Source organism: Anser anser (genome assembly GCF_964211835.1).
Source record: "Anser anser genome assembly, chromosome: 2".
NCBI classification, from domain to species: domain Eukaryota; kingdom Metazoa; phylum Chordata; class Aves; order Anseriformes; family Anatidae; genus Anser; species Anser anser.
Window position 1 is genome coordinate 55,567,985 of NC_139721.1, and position 22,369 is coordinate 55,590,353.

The 22,369-nt window shown below is 41.2% G+C and overlaps 1 protein-coding gene across 11 annotated transcripts in view; it reads right to left on the bottom strand.

Moving 5' to 3' along the window:
• Nucleotides 1–22,335, bottom strand: part of MPPE1 (metallophosphoesterase 1) — a 32,347-nt gene extending 10,012 nt beyond the window's left edge. The window contains exons 1-8 of one of the 11 annotated variants that reach the window (XM_083826688.1): nt 22,204–22,311; nt 13,186–13,942; nt 12,444–12,605; nt 11,767–11,847; nt 10,176–10,266; nt 5,977–6,127; nt 968–1,352; nt 45–153 (exon numbers count right to left, since the gene is read on the bottom strand). In XM_083826688.1, coding sequence (XP_083682814.1) covers nt 45–153; nt 968–1,242 — 384 coding nt within the window. In that variant the 5' untranslated portion in view covers nt 1,243–1,352; nt 5,977–6,127; nt 10,176–10,266; ... (2 more) ...; nt 13,186–13,942; nt 22,204–22,311. Of the gene's footprint in view, nt 1–44; nt 154–967; nt 1,353–4,032; nt 6,128–8,053; nt 8,152–10,175; nt 10,267–11,766; nt 11,848–12,443; nt 12,606–12,945; nt 13,943–22,203 lie in introns of those variants that run through there. The other 10 variants (XM_083826690.1, XM_083826686.1, XM_083826684.1 and 7 more) reach the window with 10 other exon arrangements.
• Nucleotides 22,336–22,369: the final 34 nt, after the last annotated feature.

Below are 22,369 nucleotides of genomic sequence, written 5' to 3' on the forward strand. Positions count from 1 at the left end.
AGCAATCCTCATTTTCTGAAATAAGAGAGCTGTTCATGTCATACCTGAGGTGAGCTCCATTTTCCTTCATCAAAGACATCTCCCAGAATAAAAACAATATCTGGCTGCAGTAACCACAAGGCAGTTTGGAAAGATCTCTCCATTTGCCATTCCCTAAAGAGAGAATACATACCCAGTCATCACTGCATAACTTCTAGATCCTCAAGTCTGAATACACGAACACGGCCTGACAGGAATGTGAAGATGGCTCCTACACACTGAGAATGCTACTATGAAATTCAAATTAGATACTTAGAAATCAAGTTTAAGTGCAGTAGGTGCATCTTACCTGGTGGGTAATTCCACCGCAATACAATCAGAATCGAGTCATGCAAGAAGTAATACCAGTTTGTTTATTTTTATTCACTACAATTCCATTAAATAACAATTTATTAGAACAGTGAATTATTTAATGTATTTTACTATGCATTTGTTTCTTCAGCAAAAGTTTACAAGGTTCATAAAATGTTAGAATCGGTACTTTCTTCCAGCATTTTTTTAGACAAAAAAACAACATGGCTTTGTGCAGTAGGCATAGGATTGGGTTACCTTTGTTTTTAAGTACAATTTTGCTGCCCATTCTTCTACTACAAAAATAAATTTCTACTGGCTTCCTTACCTCTGCAGTTGAAGGTGTTAACTTGTGGGGACATCGAAGTTATCTGGCTCATTTTTAAGGCACTGTAAAAAATAATTATGCACTGGAAAAGACTATCTGACCTATCTAAAACGTTCAGGTACCTACATCCACCTGAACAATGAAGACCGCACCGCCTATGTCCCATTCATTAATGCATTTATTATCTAGTCCAGGTACAGACATACGTATTTCTTAAGACTACAGCAACATTGGTTTTAAACATCTGTCCCATTAGTTACTATTAAAACTCTAAAAACAGGATAGAGATTCAAAAAATTAAATTACTACCTTCGTAGTTTATCCAGCCAATGTCCATTGATTTCACCAAGCAGGTGAGTGTCAGCTAAAATTATGGCCTTCAGGACTGAAGCTGAAGTCTCTGTGTTACCTGTGTGAGCTCCACCTTTCACTTCTGGCCATCGACATTGAAAAATTACCACATAATAAATTAAAAATTCACAAAATATTAAAACGGAGCTGACAAAGCACACAAGTTTCAGCAGGAAACAGATCCTCTTCCTCGAAGGAAGATTCTTCACAGTGATCAGTCTAGAAGTCAGCATTGCAGTACCAGCATAAGAGTCTTTCCCAGTGGCTAAGTTCTCCTCTCCAAGGTGAAAACAATAGGGTCTTGTCAGAGGACCAAGTGGGGCTTCATATCAGTACAAAATCCCTGTGGAGAAAATAAAAAATAAAATATTCATAAAGCCAGCAGTCCCTGTGAAAAGCTACCATGCCAGGCTGACAGTGCTGGTTTCTCATCAGCATGAAAGCTTTGGTGTAATAAAAGTATACATGCACATACCTATACACATACACAGAATCATCGAGGTTGGAAAACACCTTCAGGTATTTTCCTGAAGAGAATATATATATATTTGACTGAAATTGCAAATTTGGTCTTCTCTTTCAGGTACGTTTGTTCAACCCACACAGAAGGCCGAGCTGCTGAGCCTAGACCAGCATTCTCTCCTACCAGGACCAAGGCAACTAGTTTAAAGCTAGCCAGAACCTCGCTGCATGATGCTTTTTTCAAACCATACAGTGAAAATACTGAGAATAGGGATCAAAGATAGGTGAAGATAAAGCTCAGCTTGAACAAAAGAGAAAAAAAAAAAAAGAGGGAGAGGTGGTGGTGTGAGGATAGAAAGGAATTCCTTACCATCCTGGCCACTGCACTGCCACAAGTCACATACCACTGCTATGCCCAACCAGTGCAATTGCCACCTTCATACAGTTCCTTCTAAGAATCTCCAGGAACTCCAAGCAATTTGCTGTCCCAAAACAAGTTGACTGGAGCTTTCCAAGAACACAGACACATGATGACTTCACTAACACTGCTCCATTTCTAGCAAAGAGAAATGACTGAGGCTCGGACACAGAAACGGTGCTACAGCTGAGGAGCAATGTGGGAAAACAAGCCTTTTGAGGTTGGTAACTAGACTGTCATTCCTGACTTCTTCCACCCTGAATAGTTTGTGGCCCAAAGAGGGAACTTACCCCTTTTAAAACTGTAATTTTATTTTAGGCCATTTTAGAGGCTAATCCAAAACAAATGCCTTCACTCCGATAAACCACAGCTGTAACAGGGCTCATGGATTGTTCCACTTGTTCACAGACATTTAAGAGAAACTCATTATTTCTGGGTTAAGGAGGAAATACCCCCACTTCCACAGTTCTGCTTCTGAAGTCCCTCACACAAATACATTTTCTGTGTCTATGCCTACAAGAAACAAGTATCCCAGATGAGAGGACGGGGATACCAGCCTTACTTTAAGCAAAATTACTCCGATTCCACACGCAACCTCTCCGGGTTTCAATCTGAAGAGTATTGCAGCTCTGGCAGACCCACTTTTTAAAGGTCAACCACGTAACACAGTAACAGGGACCCTAGCAGAGCTACTAGGAGTTACTTCACAGGCTCACAGACAAACTTTCAGAAAAATCCACAAAAAGTCTTGTAGCCCTCCCCCTGTACTAAGGTCCTGGATATTAGCAGTTATTGAAGGCAGACAGTGATTAGCAGCCAATGTTAATTTGTGTTGAATAAACCTGATGAGAACCGTGACCACTCAGTACATTTGAATATTCAGACCCTAAGTATCAGGAACACTGAGATAAAATTAAAGATCCATTAATTTTGTGTGGTTCTGTTTTGAAACCCCGGCCACAGTCACATGCTGAACACAGGAACAAAACTCAGATTGTTTTACTGCCCTGTGTCCTAGCCCATTTGATTGATGTCTCACAGAAATCAAAAACAGATTAACTTATTTTTCCCCAACCAAAACCTCTATTTGATAACAGCCACCTATTCTCAAACAATAGCTTCAACACTACAAAGTACTTGTTTGAGACAAAGAACCATTCATCTTCATCATGTAACGTTTCCAATGTGCATTATTTAACATTAGCATGACTAATAGATAATTGCATGTAATTCAGTTCTGTCTAAACTTAGTTTTACATGAGAAGGCTACTGGCCAGACATCACAATTTCATGACACAGAGGAACTACAAATAAAGGCTGATTAACTTGTTTAATGTAAATCTCATCTGTATCTTAACTGGCAATAAAAATCAATGAGATCTTGTTTGTATATCTCCCAACTAGGCAAGACTAAAGGAAAAATGTCTGTTCAATAGATAGAGCAACAAGCACAGAAGACAAGTAAGTTCTTAACTGTAAGCACACAAATTCATACAGCCGAATCCTGAACAAACTGTACCTACCCCAGAACTTGGTAGCAGACTTTGGTAATCCTAAACAGTCTTCTCTCCTAAGAAAAACAGTACTGAATTGCTAGTAAGTTACTAAAACCAAAAACCCTATGTCTCTGTATTCACAGCCCACACAAAGCTTAAAACAAATAAAACCTGTTGTTTTGCTATTGGTGCTAATGCATTCTCTAGTAGATTTTTGTTACGTGATTCTTCACATATCAAATTTCTTCAGAAGCTGTCCAAACAGCTACAGAGCTGCAGCAAAAAGCCACTGTTACAGACCAGAGAAAAAAAATAATGTCCGCGGAAATCTAATGATGTCATAAAATGCAAATAATAATAATTTTAAAAAATGCAGTGAGTAGAAAAGAGCTAATCAAAAAACACGCAGAGATCCTGTCGTTTTTGTACGCATTCCCCGTCACAGCATTTCTGCTGCTAGCTGTTACTATCTGGGAGCCGTGCCACAGATGGGGAAGATGTCAGAGGTCTCCCATTTGCACCCTACGTTTCCAGCTACAGGAAAAATAAATCACAAAGTCTGCGAGGCAGAATGAGCTGAAAGACAACCCCTACTACCGGCTGACAGAAACACCCATCTGCACCGGTTGTTTCACTCTCCAGCCTACCTCGCTTTGCCACCTTTGAGCTGATGGCTGCTCGCTTCCTGCCCCGAGTGTCTGCTCAGGTCAGTGGCCACACACCTCTGCACCCCAAAGTCAGAGCAGTTTAACCAAAACCAAACACGTGCACCAGCTATCTCAGCCTCACATACGGGTACACCAGAACTGGAGAGCCACACGGAAGAAAGCTGTCCTCTCGCACGTGATGGAAAGGTCAGAAATAACGCTGTCAGACTGCACGCACGCTGCAAGATGGAGCTGTGGTTCAACACGTCGCTGCTGTAGGACAGATCTCTTGCTACTCCTCCTCCTAGCATGGCTGATTTTTAAGATTTGACTAGAATATGTTTTGTTGCCAGGGCTTAAGGATCTAAGTGATCAGACAAGATTGAACAATTTCTCCCCATTTCTTGTTTTAAATAGGTGGCAGTGGCTTGATGTAATACTGATTTTAAAAGTTTTATGAGCTCATCATGAAGGCAAGACCAAGATTTTCATCATATTCATTATTCCAATTGTTTGGGCAATGAACATACTGTAATGGAAAAACTGTGATCTTCACTACCTGGCAAACAGCAGAATTCTGCCAGCTTGTGGATAAGGGCAACCCTGATTTAATAATACTGTCACCAAAGTTTAAACATGCTAGAAGAATAATGTTATACCACAAAGCTATGGGAAAAAATGCTCAAGTGACTAATGCTCAAAAAAAAAGAAGCGTGGTGCTTCCTTCTCCAGCAGCAGTGTTTATTTTGCTTACTAACACAGATACATTTTTGCACTTAAAACACTTAATTGTACGTACTAGTCCTCCTGTTTTCATCTGTCAAGTTTACCGGCCACACAAACTCTTCTTTCCCTTCTCTATCTCCGTTCAGAATCTTATCCAGCTTTAATTTACAAGTGAGTTAAGAATAAAGCAAGGAAAGCATTAAGAGTCCTAGTCCTAACTCTAGTGAGTTGGTATTTTTATTATGCTAAAGAAGCTGAATTAGGGTATAAATAAACTCAGTATTCCTAACCTTGTGATAATCTCAAGTTTTCACTCAGTTCTCCCATTGTAATGTTACACAGGTGCATGTTCACAACATTCAGAAAATATAATTCTGGGTATCCGTGTGTTTCACAGAAGAGTCACATAGTTACTAACAGGTTCAGGTTCAAATCCCACAAGTTTTCCCTTTTGAAACCCACACTTGCAACCAGATTTCTCTTATCAAGTTTTCTCAACATCTTCCTCTGAAGCCACGTGACATTTCTACCTTCTCACTGCAACTCTCAGCATTCGTTTCCTTTCAGCACTCCAAATACCAGAGCACTCCTCGCTCCCAGATCAAATAAGAGCTTCTGATGAATTATTGTTTTGATACTGCAAGACAAGCCTGACCATCTTTCTGAATACATTATTTTCAATTCTAAATCCTTCCTTCAACCACAAATGTTAACTCCTTGTCATAATTTTTAAAAAAAGTCTCCAAGTGGGGATTTAGTAGTCTTTCTTTTAAGACATTCCTTTGTAATAATTTGATGATAGAACTATTTTATGTCTCCATTAGCATATCCTTAGGGCTGAAATTTGAAAAATAATAGAAGAATACTTTTTTTCTTAATGGTTTACAGAAAAGGATAAATTTGGAAATTCTTGAAATTGAAATACAAAAATTTTATCATTTTCCCATAAACACCCACAACCACTCCTGCAATTAATGTATTTTATGAGTGTGAAAAAGAGAGTGAGTTTAGAAAACTTAGTTGAAGTTATACAGACCACAGTTTATTTTAAAACTATATAAACAAAATCAAATACATAAGATAAAAAAAAAACATTTCAGAATAGGTTGCTACATTTAGATCATATTATTGAACTCAGCATTATCAAAACATGGTACTACATGAACCGTGTTAGGTTTCAATGTTGCAGTAAGTATGAAAAACATGTAGAAAACCTACTTGCCATCAGATTAATTAGTAGTTACAAATGTGCTGTAAAAGGAAGTCCGTACATAACAGTTATTTGTTTCAAGCACTTTTCATACTGGTTGTTCAGTTTGACAGATTCCTGTACTGCATGCTTTAGATCTTCTATCTCTTCAAAAAAATCCTAGGAAAAAAAAATCACTTTAGTTTCTTTCAAAGACATTGTCAGTAAGAGCTGGTCAGCATTTCAGTTGTTTCCAAGTCCAAAGACACTTGATGTTTTTATTCGTGTATGGCCAAGTTATGCAAACACAGCACACAACAGTCAATTATAGCCACACGTAACAATTTAAAACTTTGCACTGAAAAGGCAATGCAAATACAATTTAAATTTCTTTAGAGCCCGAAATATATATATCAATAATTGAAAAGATGCAAGAGAAGGAAAAAAAAATCTTGATTTATCAGAAGGCTACAAAATAGCAGTCCAAAATGACACGGGGAATAACGTCACAAATTCATCTCTGCAAAAACATAGTAAAAGCTAGCAACGCAAGAACAGAGCCAGAAACACTGTAAGCTCAAAAAACATCTGAAAAAAAGCAGTGAAGAACTGAAACAGAGAGGTTTCCATGAGAGCCGAAAAAAGACAAGGCCAAATGAGACAAGAAGTAACACTTCACAATACATGCAAAAGCCAGCCATTAGCAGATAACACACCATTAACTCTGTAGAAATGAATGCTGCAAGATTATAAAAAAGGGAAAATAAATAAGAAGAGATACGAGGAGACTAAACTATGAACAATAATGTTAGCATTTGAACAAGACGATACCAGAGCATAAGATGGGAAAAAAAGATACCAAAAGAATACCTTCTTTCTCTAAATTTGGTATCTTTTATATATATATATATTTGGTATCTTTTATATATATATTTTAGACCTTGAATTTCTTTATAAGTTAGTCAGATCAGTTTAGAACCTTAAGTACAGCTACACTGTGTTAATGAATTCTACTTCAGATCTATAATTTATGATTGCACTATGCTAAAAAGTTTGATATTCAAACGGATAAGAATTATGATGCATTATGATAGAGTATAAAACAGACAACTTTATCCAATGGATTCAACTAGTTCAGATAAAAGCAATTTACAAGAAAGCAGGGAATGAAAAAGAGCAATATGTAAGGCTACGCAGAATGTAGAGACAGTCCAGTAAGAAACCCATGTAAATTAATCCCGTTGAATGTCAGCCTACATGGTTCACTTCTTCAGATTGATCCTTTTGTAATTATATTATCTCAATTCATAACTTAACAAGTATTTCTATCTGTACCTAGTTTAATTAGGAGATAAGCTTTACAGAAATAAACTTCAATTATTATAAGTACTGATGGTCTATGGCTTAGACAAGACTATTTTCTGTTCAGCTTCCCCAGCTCAAGTCTATTGAGTAAAATTCAGATGCTTTGTAAGCAAAGTCAGAAGCTGTTGGCCAACACAAGGACAGTAAACAGAATATAATCACACAAAACTAGATAGGATCTCTTCATCTTCTCACATAATTTCAAGAATTATTAACTTTTCACCCTTTGTCTTTCTACACCTGTAGGGACAATCTACCATGAAAACTTCACGGCCGTCCCAAAACTTCTGCCACAGAAATAATTTTGATATGTTTAAGTTCACAAGAAAATAGTTCTCCTCTCACTGACATCAAGAAGCAACAGAAGTAATTTGCAAAAGTATTTTCACTGTCTGTGCAAATGTTTTTGGAAAGGAATTAGGACATTTACCAGCAGTTTCATTTTTAATCTCGTAACAGAAGACAAATAATCTCTTGTGAAAGAAACCAAAGCGTCCAAATATCAATAAATAAATAAATAAATAAAAGCATCTACAAGAAAATCCAGCAGTTTGAAGTAAAATAAAAAAAAATGGTATTATTCCTTACTATTCCTCTTCCTTAGCTATGCAGTATTTGATTTTTTAATGTATTTTGCTTGATAACAGCGTATGTTCAGCCTAAAGATAAGTTTCAGAAGAGACCGAAAAGTTAGTTTTTCAAAAAATCACCTGTTCTTAAACTTGTCCTAAAACAAATTACCTTGTCTAATCCAGCTAATTCATTTTTTAGTGTTCTCCTTTCTGTAGACAACTTTTCATTTTCTTTCTTCAGCTTTTTAATCTCCTTCAGCAACAGCTCTATATTCAAATAACAAAATATAGACTTCAACCATTACAGTCAACCTCCCCCTCACATGAATCATATTACAGCTAAAGCGCTGCCTACGTTTTGTGATATTAGAAAATTATGGTTCAGCTTTTTAAAGTACCTTTTTCACAAAGTGATTTATTCTTAAGAATTGGCCTGGCACATTCCCAGCTACTATGAAAGGTGACAGGATCTGCAAATTGGATATTTCTGCACAGATTCTTAGAATGTGGGTTATCTTCCTTTAAAAGTTGCAAAACACGCATCACAGCTTGATTACCTTTTTCTGACTTATGAGAGGGTCACATCAGCCAACGCTGACAGCTCGCTTCCTGAAAATTCTACCTACATTATACGATCTCCTCAGCTTTTGGGGGTTTTGGTTTTGTTTGTTTGTTTTGTTTTTTTGTTTTTTGTTTTTTTTAAATGCTTTGAAGTGGATCAGGCTTGCACCTTAACTTGTGGATTTTGTGATGCGAGGAAGACATGCTCAAACCAATATTGCATAGATTTATCCCATGTTTTAAGGCTAAAAACATTTTATCTTCTGGATCATTTTCTGAAAACCAAATAACGGAGTCACTAAGTTTTGTACACGTACAACTTAATAGAATAAATAATAAACACTACTCATTACAGCCATGCCCTCCCACCCATGATTATACTGACATACTAATTCCAGAAAGGGGGGAAAAAACAGCAAAAATTTATTTTTAATCACTAAACCAAACGCAGAATTGGATCCACAGATACATTAAAAGGGCATCTCATAACCAATGCAGGTTTTTCAAAAATGAAAAACATTTTGGATTTTGCACACTGAAGTAGAAGAAATAACCTGGAGTATGCCTTTGGATCAGAAGTGAAATGCATCCCCTCTGGTGGGCATACTGGAACATCACAGAATTACCCGTACCATTACCTAAATACTTAGTGCAACAGGATTCCTTCTTTTTAGATACGTCTTTGCAAGACGTTACTTCTTTCTCTGGAGTTTGACTTCTTTTTCTAGAAACAGCACCGGTTCTCCAAGAAACCTTTTTACGTTCCAATTGCTCAATTCTTTGCCTCTGTTCTTGAAGATTATGCTCTAGCTCATGAATTTTAATCTGTCAAGAAACCAATTTTTTTTTAAATGCATAGAACAAACAGAGTTCATCTGAGTACAACTGGAAACATATCCCGAATGCAAACCTACATTCATCCAGAAGTGTCTGAAAGCAAAAAAAAAAAAAAAAAAAAAAAAAGAGGATACAGCAAATGAAGTTTTGCATACAACAGAAGTGTTTTAAAAGAGATCTGTTACTGAGTGCTCACACACAAGAAAGGAGAAATGTACACAAAGATACTAACCCTCTGTCACAATACAGTGTCCTTTATGGCAGCAACTGCCATCATCTAAGAAAAGGTAGATATAATCCAGCCATAACAAAAATTCATCTACAAACAAATACAAATGAAGCACATATTCACAAACTCCTAGAAGGAAATTAATTATACTGGTCAGCTGTGATGCTTGATCAATATCTAAGGAGGCAAAGTCTACCTGAGGTGGCTTCTTGGACCACTCCTAGCCACACAACCCCACCTTTGCTCCAGTGATGCTATTCTCATTGTACAGCAAGCCAATGGATCTTGCTACCTAACAGGAAAATATTTGCCTTTTTTGGTTAGATTGCTGCTGGATTCCTGAAATAAATCAGCTCACAAGACATACAGAAAAATACCAGGACTGGTGCAACAGAGAGAAAATGTCTATACAGTTGGTAGGAGGGGTAGGCAGATGAGTAAGGAAAAAAGCAAGGAAAGAGACCGAGTTACAGAAATACCTGAGTTCACTCTGAAAGTGAGCATACAGATTATTTTCTATTATTTCGACAGCATGGGAAACAGTAGGAATGAAAATGAGTATGAAAAAGAAAAACACGGTCCATTTTGCAAACCTAAGAATTATTTTTCATTCTGCTGAAAAGCTTATGTTTATTTGATAACTCCTCCTACAAATTCTACTTACAGTGAGATTTGCAATTGCTTCACTTTGTTCCTGGTTTGTTTTGATTTCTTTAACAAAACGCTTCTGTAGGTTATTATACATCTGTAGTAGACTAAAACAGAAGAAATGCATAAATTGCAATAAAATACGAAAGCCAACAAAACGTGTCCTTTATCACAAAAGTATTCTAGATGTCTCAAAGAAATCATTTGGGCTGCATTTTTCTGTAGAGACTTGTAATGGCAATATTGTTATGAATGAAGTGTGACCAGCAACACGGGAAGAATAAGCACTGCAAGAAACTGCAAGGCAAGAGGCAAAAGAATGGTCTGTATCGGCGGCAAAGAACTGCTGTCACTCAGGCTGAGGACCTTGTTCTCCTCTCCAACCCATATAGCCACCCTCAGCACAAACCACTTGTTGAGGGGAGACCCATGCACTAGAAGCAGGAGGGTGGCAGCAAGTTTGCAGACATCTATCACGTATGGCACTTCTCCCAGTTAGGAGTATAAAAGACCACTTCTAAAGGATATAAAAAAGATTGCTCAAGCTAGGTTCTTGGCACCCATCACAAACTCAAAAGATGACGGGAACTCAAAAGGCAGCATCCCCACCTCTCCGTTCTACTCCTAATCCTGGCTAGATCACTTGAACACACCTATCTCACTGCTTCTGAGCAAGACTGAATGAAACCTATGACACAATGAGTGCAAATGGGCAAAAATCAATGTAAAACCTATGTATATTTTAGGTTTACATAAGTTCTATCGGCAGATTTGAAAGATTAATATTACTTTTCCCTTTGATATCATCCTGCATCAAGTTCTGCTACACTGATTTCCCACAGTATTTCATAGCACTCAATGTACATTCATTGCAGCAATCAAGCAGTAGGGGCTGCCTCTATCTACAGAAGTTCCACAGCCCAGAATCCATTTCCGTAAATGGACAAAAGCCTTTGAAAGAATGCAGCAGCCTGTTATGTACATTTTATGTAGCAGGCCTAATTGCTAAAATGTTTCAACATATATTTTCTTAAAACAAAAATCTATCTTTTGCATCAAAGAAGCAGTTCCTAAAGTTTATATTTAACATTAGTTGGCAAACCAATAGTGTCTCACTTCTAAAGTCAATTAAGACTGAAATATAGCACCACTTGTGTGGCTTATTTTGAAAACAATATCAGCCTATAGATTTTTGTATACATTTAAAATCGAGCTATATAAAATGAGCTATGGAAGCTCCCACAGAAGAGAAAAGGAAACTATATAACTTAGATTATTAAAAATCTACCCAAAAAGTCATGTATGCAGTCTATGCATGTATAAATAAAACACATACATACATGAAGGATCTTACAATTTTTCTCAATGAAAGATTTGTCAAAGAAATCCATTTTGTTCATTGTTCAGTGCTATTTTCAAGTTTAATTTAAGATTTAGTATTTTCTTTTAAAATGTAAATAAAATAATTTTCCAATCTGTTTCAAAGGGAAAAATCAGCTTCCAGGGAAGTTAACAAGAAGTCTGTTGACTCAACCGTGAGCAACACATTCTATCCTACAAAGAATAATACATTTAATTCTGTGAAGAAACGATTTCCAAGAACTCACCTGACACTTTCACCCTCTAGATTAAGATCCTTGCTGTATCCACCTTTATGCCATAAGTGTGTTTCTGTTTGAACCTGAACACTTAATCAAAATAAACATGACTTAATAAAATTAGATTTGACAAATTTAATTGGAACCATACAGAGCAATTGAAAAAGGCTAAATTACTTTTCAGTTTGATTTTACAATAGAGATTTCCAGGCAGGATCATAAACACACCAAATTTTAACTTGAAAAATTTTGTAAAAATTTTTATGTAAATCCTGGCAGGACACTTTTCAGAACAGTAGATCTACAGTTTTTCAGGTACTCAGGGTCACAGTTTCCAAGTGTTTTAAACAGTACCCATGCACTTTAACTCTCTTACCACTCATTGCTCATTGGCAAAATACACTAGAACTCTTTAGTTAGACACAGAGAGCACAATGGCTAAGCAGTGCTATTACTTACTGATACTAAAACTGTTTGTTTTACTACAACAAGGGCAATTTTGCCCAAGTTGTCCCAGGCATCCTTCACTCCTTTACCTGCCTCCAGCATTCTCCATCCCCCCCATCCTATTCATAGACAGCCGCTCAAAGCGTGCAGAACAAATAAGGCCCAGTGCATCTGAGGAATAACAACATACAAGTCTTGAAATCCTGCACTTCTTTTGACAAAAAAAAAAAAGGAAATACCAATTTGACAATTAATTCTTACTCCCTGCTCGTGACATAGTCACGCATTAACTGCTGCAGGCGCAGCTTTTCTTGAATCTGAGCCAAATTATTTTCCAGCTCCTTATTTTTCGTTTGCAGCTTTTTCAGCTTCTTGAGTAACCGTTCGTTTTCATCACTGAGCTGAAAGGCAAGAGAGTCAGAAAAGAAAAATCAAGCAACGTTTTCGGATCACGTGTTAATGGAATTGATAACGGTTCTGATTAAAAGTCTCTCTTGAGAGTTTTGCTACATTTACCATGAGCTATATAAATATATAAGCAAAATAGCGCAAAAGTAATTGGCTTCAAACTTTATACTGAACTTAAATACGGCTCCTTGAAGGTGTATATTAAAGGCTTCTCACTTGTCTGTTCTTTAGTGAATAAGGCAAAATGGGTTTGTATTTTAAAATAAATTGCAAGGGAATGAAACGCAAGCTTTCAGCGACACACTTCTAAGCAATATCTGCAACTAAGCTCACGTTTATCTTCATTTTAGCGTCACTGAAGCTGAAAGACTGCTCCATAGTGTCATGAGGAGAATTGCTGCACGCACACTTGCTGAACCTAGCCCGGCAGCTCCACCCCCGACCCAAACACCGCCAGCAGCAGCGCCCAAACCCGGCTGCCCCTGAGCCACAGCCCCCGTCACCAGCCGATGCTCAGGCAGCAGGGGCCGAGCACCGAGAGCCCCTCGACGCCAGACCAGCCCCCGAAGGTACCGGCAGCGCCTTCCGAGGGCTTGCAGGCAGCGAGGCGGGGCCCACTCACTTGCAGACACCGGTGGGCCGACGGCAGCGCCATGGCCGGGCCGCTGCGCCCCGCGGGGAGGCCCCGACGGTCGCCACGGCAACGGCGGGCACGGCCCTGAGGCGGCCGCGGCTCCCGGGGCCGCGGTGTTACCGATATTAGCTGCTTTCTCGTCCTTTATCTTTTCGTGTGTGTGTGTATTTGTCACGGGGTGTTCACGTAGCAGCAATCCCAGAGCGCCTGGGAGGAAATGGCGTGCCCAGGCGCTGGCAGCTGCCAGGCCTCGCTGGCCCTGAGGCTTTCTTCATGGTTTCCCTAACTCCAGGAACAGCCGAACCACTCTTGCTAATTTTTGGGGCCCCAACAAAACACCTTGTCCCCAAGTAGCCTGGCAACAAAACTGCTGCTCTGATCAGCTACTGGCATTGACGAACTAGCAACTGAAGCTTAGTACTGTAAAAGCTACAAAGTCTTTTTATTGAGGAAAAAAAGCTGGATGTAAACGGCTACAGTAGCAGTACAAAGACAAAAAAAAGAAAAGAAAAAAGAGGGAGAGGGGTCATAATATAATACACCACAAGCTGAACACAAGCCAGCAGTGCCATGGTGCTGCAGAAAGAGGCAAACCCCGTTTTCTGATGGAGCAGCAACATCCCGAGAGGCGATCACTCAGCTCCACTCAGTTTTAACCAGCACAAACCAGATCTCGGGTAAGGTCCTGAGAGGAGTCTAGAAAACAGGAATAAAAGCGACACGAGGCAGAAAATACAGCATATCAGGACGGGTTGAAGTAACTGTTTAGTCAAGAAAACAGACTGCCAAGAATCATTGTAACTCTCTTTTTAATCTTTGGTTATTGCAACGGATGGTAATAATAGTTCCTTATATCCTCTACAGGAAGGAAGAGCAGAAATAAAGTTGCTTTCAAACAGAGATTATTTCAGTTGGATGACAGGGAAAATTTCCTTAATATGAAGGCAGAAAAATATGTGTAGTTCTCTCTCCTTCGCTACAGGTTTTCACAAACGGACCAGGGAAGCCACCTAGCAGGCATGACTTGGGAAGCAGATGTAACTAACACGCGCAGTGTACTGGCGTACAAGTAGACAGAGACCACTTTAAAGCCTCTTTTAGCCCCACATTTCAATGATTCTGCTACTAACTTTAAACAGTAAGCTTAGAAGAAGAGAATATCCATCTATAATCCTGATATTTTGCAAAACTGTTTGCAACGTGGTGAAGAATGATTAGCACAGTGGTCCCCAATGCATCCAACATACCAGTACCTCATAGTGTGAGTACAATAACTATTTTTTCCTCAACATTGGGAACGTCAGGGGTAGTTATAATTGATAGTCATAATACTATAGAAGGCAAGGCCACTTGAATATGGTTATTTTATAAAGAATATGCAAGCATTGTTATGACTTATATTCTGATACCCAAGTGTTTGGGATATTTTTAACACTACTGGTGGAGCATTAAAAGAAGAGGAGGAAGCACAGACAGATTAAGTCAGGGCTTCCACAGAAACAAGAGCAGGCACGGAAGGGGCAGCACTGGGCAGAACTCAGACAGCACCCTAGGTAGGTCAGAAGTAGCAAAGAAAATGGGCCCGCAGTATGTCTTGGGTCATTCTCAGATGAGAAAGCTGCAGACCCTTTTTTTTTTGACCCTTCCACAAACACAGTAAATAGGAGCAGACAACAATGCAGCAGCTATGCATGCTTTTTAAGATCCAAATACTTTTCAGAACTTGAAAATGTTACCAGCAGAACACCTCTATTCTATGGACTGGAAAACGACGTGCAGAAAAGTAGAGAAATGAGTGAAGAGAGTTAAAAGGAAACTAGAATTCTTGATTTCTGACTTAGAAACTGAGCTACACAGCCTCCCTCTGTCCTGCTTTTCCATAGCTGGTATGGGAATCGAAGATAGGCGGAAGAAGAAGACAACAGCCAGGTTTCTGAACTATGCACCTACACCTGCAAGGAGTCTGTGTAAGATTCAAATTTTAATCAAACAAACACTGATTTAAGTGACAAACAAATAAATAAATCCAAAACTACTTGTATCTTCAAACTCTTGGAAAAAGCTACAGCTGAAGCTCTTGTAGGCTTTATCATGCACACTATGAACAACCACTTTCAAAAGAGATCATTGATTCTGGGCGGCTCCACTTCAAAGCAAGCATCCATTCTTCCAAATTAAAGATACTCAATAGATCTGCAAAAACAGCCCAAGGCTAGGTAACACGAGACATCAGATGTCAAAGCATTCAAAATCAAAAGATAATGTTAGCCTGCGTGTATATACAAACTACAGTTTATACAAACAATAAATGGATTTTCTCTACTTAATTAGGAAATAATATTTTCCAGAGATTAGCAATAAGCAATTTTTTAAAAACTTGTCTGTAAATGTATGAAATGCCATTAAAATACTTACTTTTCATTGTAAATTATTACAGCAGAAGCATTTCCCTACGCTGTTACTCAAGCACTTTGTTGAACACACTCTTTTTTTCCTTGCATTTCTGTTTCTAACTCAGCTTGGTATGAGCTGAGACACATTTCATGCTGGCACACACCAATGACAATGTCATTGATTCCAGTGGTGTTGAGCCCGCTACTTATTGCCAAGCGGCAGGAATGTGACCCATAGCATTTTTTCAGATACATGTGCACCAAAATCATTGATTTAATTTGTCAGAAAATCTCTGAGCACAGGATTACTTGATGCAACCCCATCATAACTCCAAGCATAGCCTTTTTTCCACACAGATTAAAGGACAGCGTATGTCATTTTGACCCTCACAAGACTAGCCTCGTGAGATTGTCCAGGAATTAAATTCTCCTGTGAAAATCTACATGCCTTCGTAAAAACACACAGCAATTTCATCTGCCTCAAATGAATCCCACTTTTATCCACCAGCTGTATCAACGATGACTCGTGAGTCCCTTTCAGTTTGGAAGACGGCAACACTCATGCATTCTTTCTATCCATATATTGGGTTTACGTGGCAAGGTTTTGGTAGCAGGGGGCTGCAGGGGTGGCCTCTGTGCGCAGAGCCCAGCAGCTGCCCCATGTCAGATCAGAGCCAGCTCCAGGCGGCTCCAAAAGGGACCTGCTGCTGGCCAGAGCTGAGCCAGGGAGTGATGCTGGGTGGGCCTCTGGGAGAGCAGATTTAGAAAAGGGAAAAAGCCAGCTGTGCAACAGCAGCTGGGAGAGAGGAGTGAGAAGCAGCCCTGCAGACCGCAAGGTCAGTGCAGCAGGAGGGCAGGAGGTGCTCCAGGCACGCAGCAGCAGTTCCCCTGCGGCCTGTGGAGAGGCCCCTGGTGGAGCAGGCTGTCCCGTGGGAGGGACCCCATGTGGAGCAGGGGCAGAGAGCGACCCTAACGGAGCAGCGGAGATGAAGTACTAGGGAATGACCACAGCCCCCATTCCCCATTCCCCTGGGCCGCTCAGGGGGAGGAGGAAGAAAAGGGTAGATGGGGGGGAGGTGTTTTTAGTTTGCTTTTAGTTTCTCAGTGTTCTGGTCTGGTAGTGATAGGCAATAAATTACATTAATCTCCCCACACTGAGGCTGTTTTGCCCACGATAGTAATCGGTGAGTGATCTCCCTGTCCTTACCTCAACCCTTGAGCCCTTTCCATTGTATTTTCTCCCTTTCCCTTTGAGGAGGGGGAGTGAGAGAGCAGCTATGGTGGAGTTCAGCTGCCGCGGGGTAAAACCACCACTACCCATTAGGCTCTTTGGCCTGTCAGCACTGCCAATCTCACAGACAAACCCCTGTTGAAACATCGTGGAACCTTCCCTCAAACAGGGAGAAGCAGTCTGGCTTTCCTGAGCCACAGCACAACCACAGATGAGAGCTAAATAATATAAAGTTCAGAATTCAGTTCAGAAGTTGAGTAATATTTCCTGCATATCAAGAGAAAAATCAAAGGAAAAAAAAAAAAAACATGATTGGATTTACAGAATTAGAAACAATGAATCTTTTCTCATAATACATAAGAATAACAGGACATCAATTTAGCCTGAAAGTTGAAAAAGCCAAAGGTAGGCAACAGTTTTTATACAAAATTAGGCTACAGAGATCCCTGCCACAGCATACTGACAGAAGTTCTGTATCATGTTCAGTGATAGAAAAAACAGGTTATAAAACTAGTTTTTTTCAGCTTTGTGTTTGTTAGTACTTTCAGCAAGAAATGTTCAAAAAATTATACAGGCTTGCATGTGGCAGAGACTGTCTGCCACTTCTCCCCTCAAGGCCAGGAGAAAAGACCCACACCTTATTCTACACCCAGAGATATCTAGGAAAAACAGTAACAGCTCAAGACCATATTACCTTGTCCCCAGATCTCCCTCTGGAGAGGAAAACCACCTTTCAAGGGAGAATCAAAGGCAATCACACCCCAGGAAAGCTATCTCAGCTGTCCTTCCTGGAAGGGAAAATTTCCCAGAGTGACTGAACCAGTTTGAAAACACTGAAGGAGGCCACTTCACCATTATCTGTCAGATCTTGAAGCCAAAATCTTGATTTCCACGCTAACGAGCTCCCAGAACAGATTCGAAGGTCACATTCTGCTGGGGAATTTTTGTTAATTTGTGGCAGGAGGGAGAACGTGCACTCCCCGAGCAGTGATCTCGGGGCCTCCTGCATGCAGAGAAGAAAGGCAGTCAGGATGTGACTCTGAATGACAGAAAGGAAACACAGGAAACAACTAACGCACCACAGAGAACAGTGCAGACCAGAGTCACTAATGAGCGGACCAGAGTCACTAATGAGCATTATGAGAAACGGTGCCAGCGTTGGAAATTCCTAATTGTTTCTGATGGAGCAGAACTGGCATCTGCACAGTTCTTCGGGGGAATCCAGCAAGAAATGAGAACGTCTCCTTACAAATTACCTTCCCTTCTTGTGCTCCTAAAAGACAAAACAAAAAGCTGGGCCAAGCATCCTCTCTATCAGCTATACAATCTATTCACTGCAACACGGCCATTACATTAAACTACTACAGTACCGTAGCACTTTGCACAAATGAGAGGTTTGTCGTCATCAGGTTACCTCTTACAGGCAGACTGTCAGCCTCAAACTTCATTCTTCATGGGATACTGAGAAAAGCTCCAGGGAAAAGGGCTAGAAACAGTAAACAACAATTTTATGTGACTAATCCAATATAATCCTATGCTGTGTAAAAAGACCATCTGTATGGAATCACACTGAAGTGCTTTAATAACAGTGCAGCAAGCCACTGGCTGTCATGCTGAGGAAATGCTCTTTCACACCATCAGGCTAATAATTCCAAAAGATTACTTCCTTTCCACCCCCCCCCCCTCTGTTTTTATTAAAGCTGTTAGTCACTTGCTCTCCCATTTAATTTCCTATTAAGAGATCATCCATCAAGCCCGGCAAGTGACAGCTGCGTGTGTCTGAAGACATCTGTGGCTTCCACAGCGATGGCTGGCTAGCCAGAGGAGGTCACTCTCTCTTTCTGTAAAAACTACAACAAATTTTATTGCATCACCGCAGCGTGCAATTACTGTCAAAGAGGAGAATGGCGAACTGTCGGCTGAGGCCTAATTAAACCAATTTCAGTTGCAGCAGCTTCCCTTCCGAGTGACCCTGCTTTTGGTAGTGCAGACCGAGCTGGCTGTGGAACAGGCTGGACCTCCGGGTGGCGCAGACAGCGGCCGCACCGAGAAATACTGTGCAACAGTCCAGAAATGGAAACGAAAGAGGATACCACACGGTATGCCAGCTAGGTAACACGCAAGTCAATAAGGGCTTCACAGCCTGTGAGAAAAGGAAATCCAAGTTTATGCTCTGCACTCCGTTTCGTAACGCGTTTTCCCCTCTGCTGAGCATTCTCGGTCTCGGGGAAGGAAATCCGACCTCTGCGAGAACCAGGTCAAGGCTCGGAAGAATTCAGACTGACGAAGCACCCGAGGAGCACCAGTATTTCTAGTTCATCTAGGATGAGTCTATAGCAAGCCGACGAGATGAAACACGTGGCCTGTGTGTGTGTGTAGATTATGAAAGGCATGTGAGGGGAACTGGCTAGCACTTAGGGTTATGAAAGATCGGAGGTTACGAAAGACCTTGGCAGCTATGAAAGGTGAGCCAAGAGCCTGATCCAGCAGGCAGAGAGCAACTGCGGCGTACCCTGAACCACACCGATGTTCAACAGCACCTGGCAGCTCACAGCAGCAAGCTCATGCTGCCCTGCAGGTCTAGACTAAGGAAGGTTTGAAAAAACTTCAGAACAGTAGTCATAAAGCAGTCATCACTGAATAGGAGAAGGACAAAGAGAAGTATTGCCATCTCTTCATAGGACTTACTGGCAACTATATTTTTTGCAAAGTACTTTGAAGGGTCTTAAAATAATAGCTGCAGTCAGTAATTTTCTAAGAAGTACTCCTCTTGGCTCTTTAGTTCCGTTTTCCAATCTTTTACCACAACTGGAATGAATTTGTAAAATCCAAGGGTTCATTCGGTTGTTATTTTAGCCTTTGAAATTCAGCCTTCTGTGATCCTTTTACTAATGTTCTACCACCAGAGGGAAAAGAAAGTTGGGGAAATTTTACAGAGCCAGATGGAGTCGCTCATTTTCCAAATGCCACTCACACATTACTTACAAAGAACTTACCCCTGCTTGGAAAAATACTGAGAGGAGCACTTTCCCCTCTTTGCAACAGTATTTCACTGTGCCAGTGATTTCCTACAACCATCTCCAGTGAGGGTATTTCTGCATCCCACCTACTATACCGTCATTCACACTGCCCTGTTTGTAAAGCACCAGTTGAAGAGATGCTTCAGATAGCAGCCTAACCACAACAAACTCCAAATGTTGCAGCAGGCCTGAGACACGAGAGAGGAAGCCATCTGCTCTGCATCAGAATAACATCTAGCCAGCTTCTGCTGAAGGTACGCGCTGTTTCACCGTTGGCCAAATCAGTAACTAAGAGTTGCTCTTTAAAGGAAAAAGTGAGAAAACACAGATGCTCTACCACGGTCTGAGATGCTTCTTAGAATGCAAAGCCATAGGTAGCTACAGGTTTTCTTTTTTACCAAGTTAAGGCTGTTTTCACTACATCTCACCAGTAAGTATGTTTGTTAATGCCCCAGCACAGAAGCTCTCTTGGCAAGGTCCTGAAGTCACTTCAAGCTGTGCTGAGAACAGCACCAATAAAAGGCACAAATTTCTAAAACCTTGAGGTAGCTGAGCTTGAGGAAGAATCCAGAGCAATTCTATTCCATACTATTCCAAATTATAATATGTTTGTAGGGCTATAGCACTTAGTGAACTAATCTTATATAAGGACAAGGCAGATACAAGGTCTGAGGAAACAAGACTTAGAAACAGAATAATAAGCAAAAGGATTGACACGTTTGGTAATGATCCCTTCAAGCAAAAAATCATAATTTCACACCTTAAGTGAGCCTTTAAACTTTTTAAACTTAGGGTATTAGTTAATTTACCTTCTAAGAGTTCACTGCTGGTTTGTTTTTTTCAAAAGGGGGGTAGAAAGCATTTTGCTAAGTAGACTGACAGGGTTGCTGTCTTTGCAGCATCCACTGACACACTGCAGCTTAGAAATTTAAAGAATGAAGTTGAATTCCTGCACTACAATCCACGCAAGTTTTGGCATTTATTTTAGAGGGGAAAAAGTCCAATCCATTTATTTTTAAAAAGTTCATTACTTTTAAGAACTGCATATTGCAGGAATGTTATATCCCTCTCATTCTAGTATCATGTGTCATACAAGATGGAAATATAAGATTAAATAAAAGAAAATAGATCTAGACCTGGGGTCTGTTAGCTTAGAGAGAATACCCAAGCCAATTAAACTTAGCCTAGTCCCTAGAAAATTGACAACTCAGTTTTTGTTCATATGAGGGATAGTGTTGTTGTTATGTACTTTTCTTAATGCAAATACAGCCACCACTAAAGTATTTATGTTCTAGCCGGATTAATATAGAAAATGAAAGCTTCGACCACAAAGCAGGTGCTGAACGACAATAACAGATTTCGTACACTCAATGTATTTGATGCCTTCTTCAAAAAGCTAAGCTGACGGTTCCTTTTTGTGTCCTCGCTCCATCCCCAGGCTCTCTTTTATTCAATTCAACGTTAAGTATGCATCAGAACAAGTCACTTGGAACAGCCTCGCTTTGGCAGACAGGAGTGGAAGTTCCCAACACTCGCTTGGTGCTGTAAATATTACGGACCGGTTCCTCTCTTGTTCTTTAAGGTGGATTTAGAACTGCTCAGCTCCCTGCCACCGGTCCCCTGCTCTTCTGGACTGGAGCACGCTGTGGGCTGGCCTGTGCTTTGTGGAGGAACCAGTTCCCCACTCTCCTCATCTTGGAGGGATCCAAAGCGATGCACGACACAGCCAACTGGAAACTCTAGACAGTGACCGACTTGTTGCCATGCCCGTTAGCTCTCAAACACTAATAAAATGTTGATAAAGAGCTGATCAACTGCCTCCTTGCTCTTCCTGGTGCCACTCCTCCTCACACCCCAGGCATGCTGGACCTCGACGCGAGCCTTTTCCCCTCAGCACCCACCACGCCAGCCCCACTTTGCCCCTGCCCCCGGGCAAGTTTCACCCCTCCCCGATAAGGATCGCGCCCTGTCTCCCTCACACAATAGCCAGCCCGTACAGGCGGCCGCGAGAGCTGCCGAGGGCAGCAAAACGCCGCCGGCGGGCTGGACGCGAGGCACACGCGCCCCTCCCGTTTAGCCTAGGGCAGCAAAACCGGGCCGGGGGAGGCTCAGCTCGGGGCCGCCGCCGCCGCCGAGCCCGCTCCCAACGCAGCGCGGCTGCAGGCCCGGCCCGGCCCCGCGGCGGCCATGTCAGGCGGGGCGGGACGGGGATGAGGGTGGGAAGGGGGGGGGGAGCCGGGCCGGCGGCCTCCCCGCCGCATCCCGCCCCCCGGGGCACCCCCGGCCCCTCTCCGCCCCCCTCCCGGGGCTCACCTAAAATTAGCGGCCAGCCTCCGCAGCCCGCCTTCCCCGGCCAGCCGCCGCTCCCTCCGCCCCGCAGCCGCTCGGCGGGGCGGTGCTGGGGCCCCGAGTGACAGCGGCCGCCCTCCCTCCCTCCTTCCTTCCCTGCCCTCCTTCCCTCCTCCTCCGCGCCGCTCCT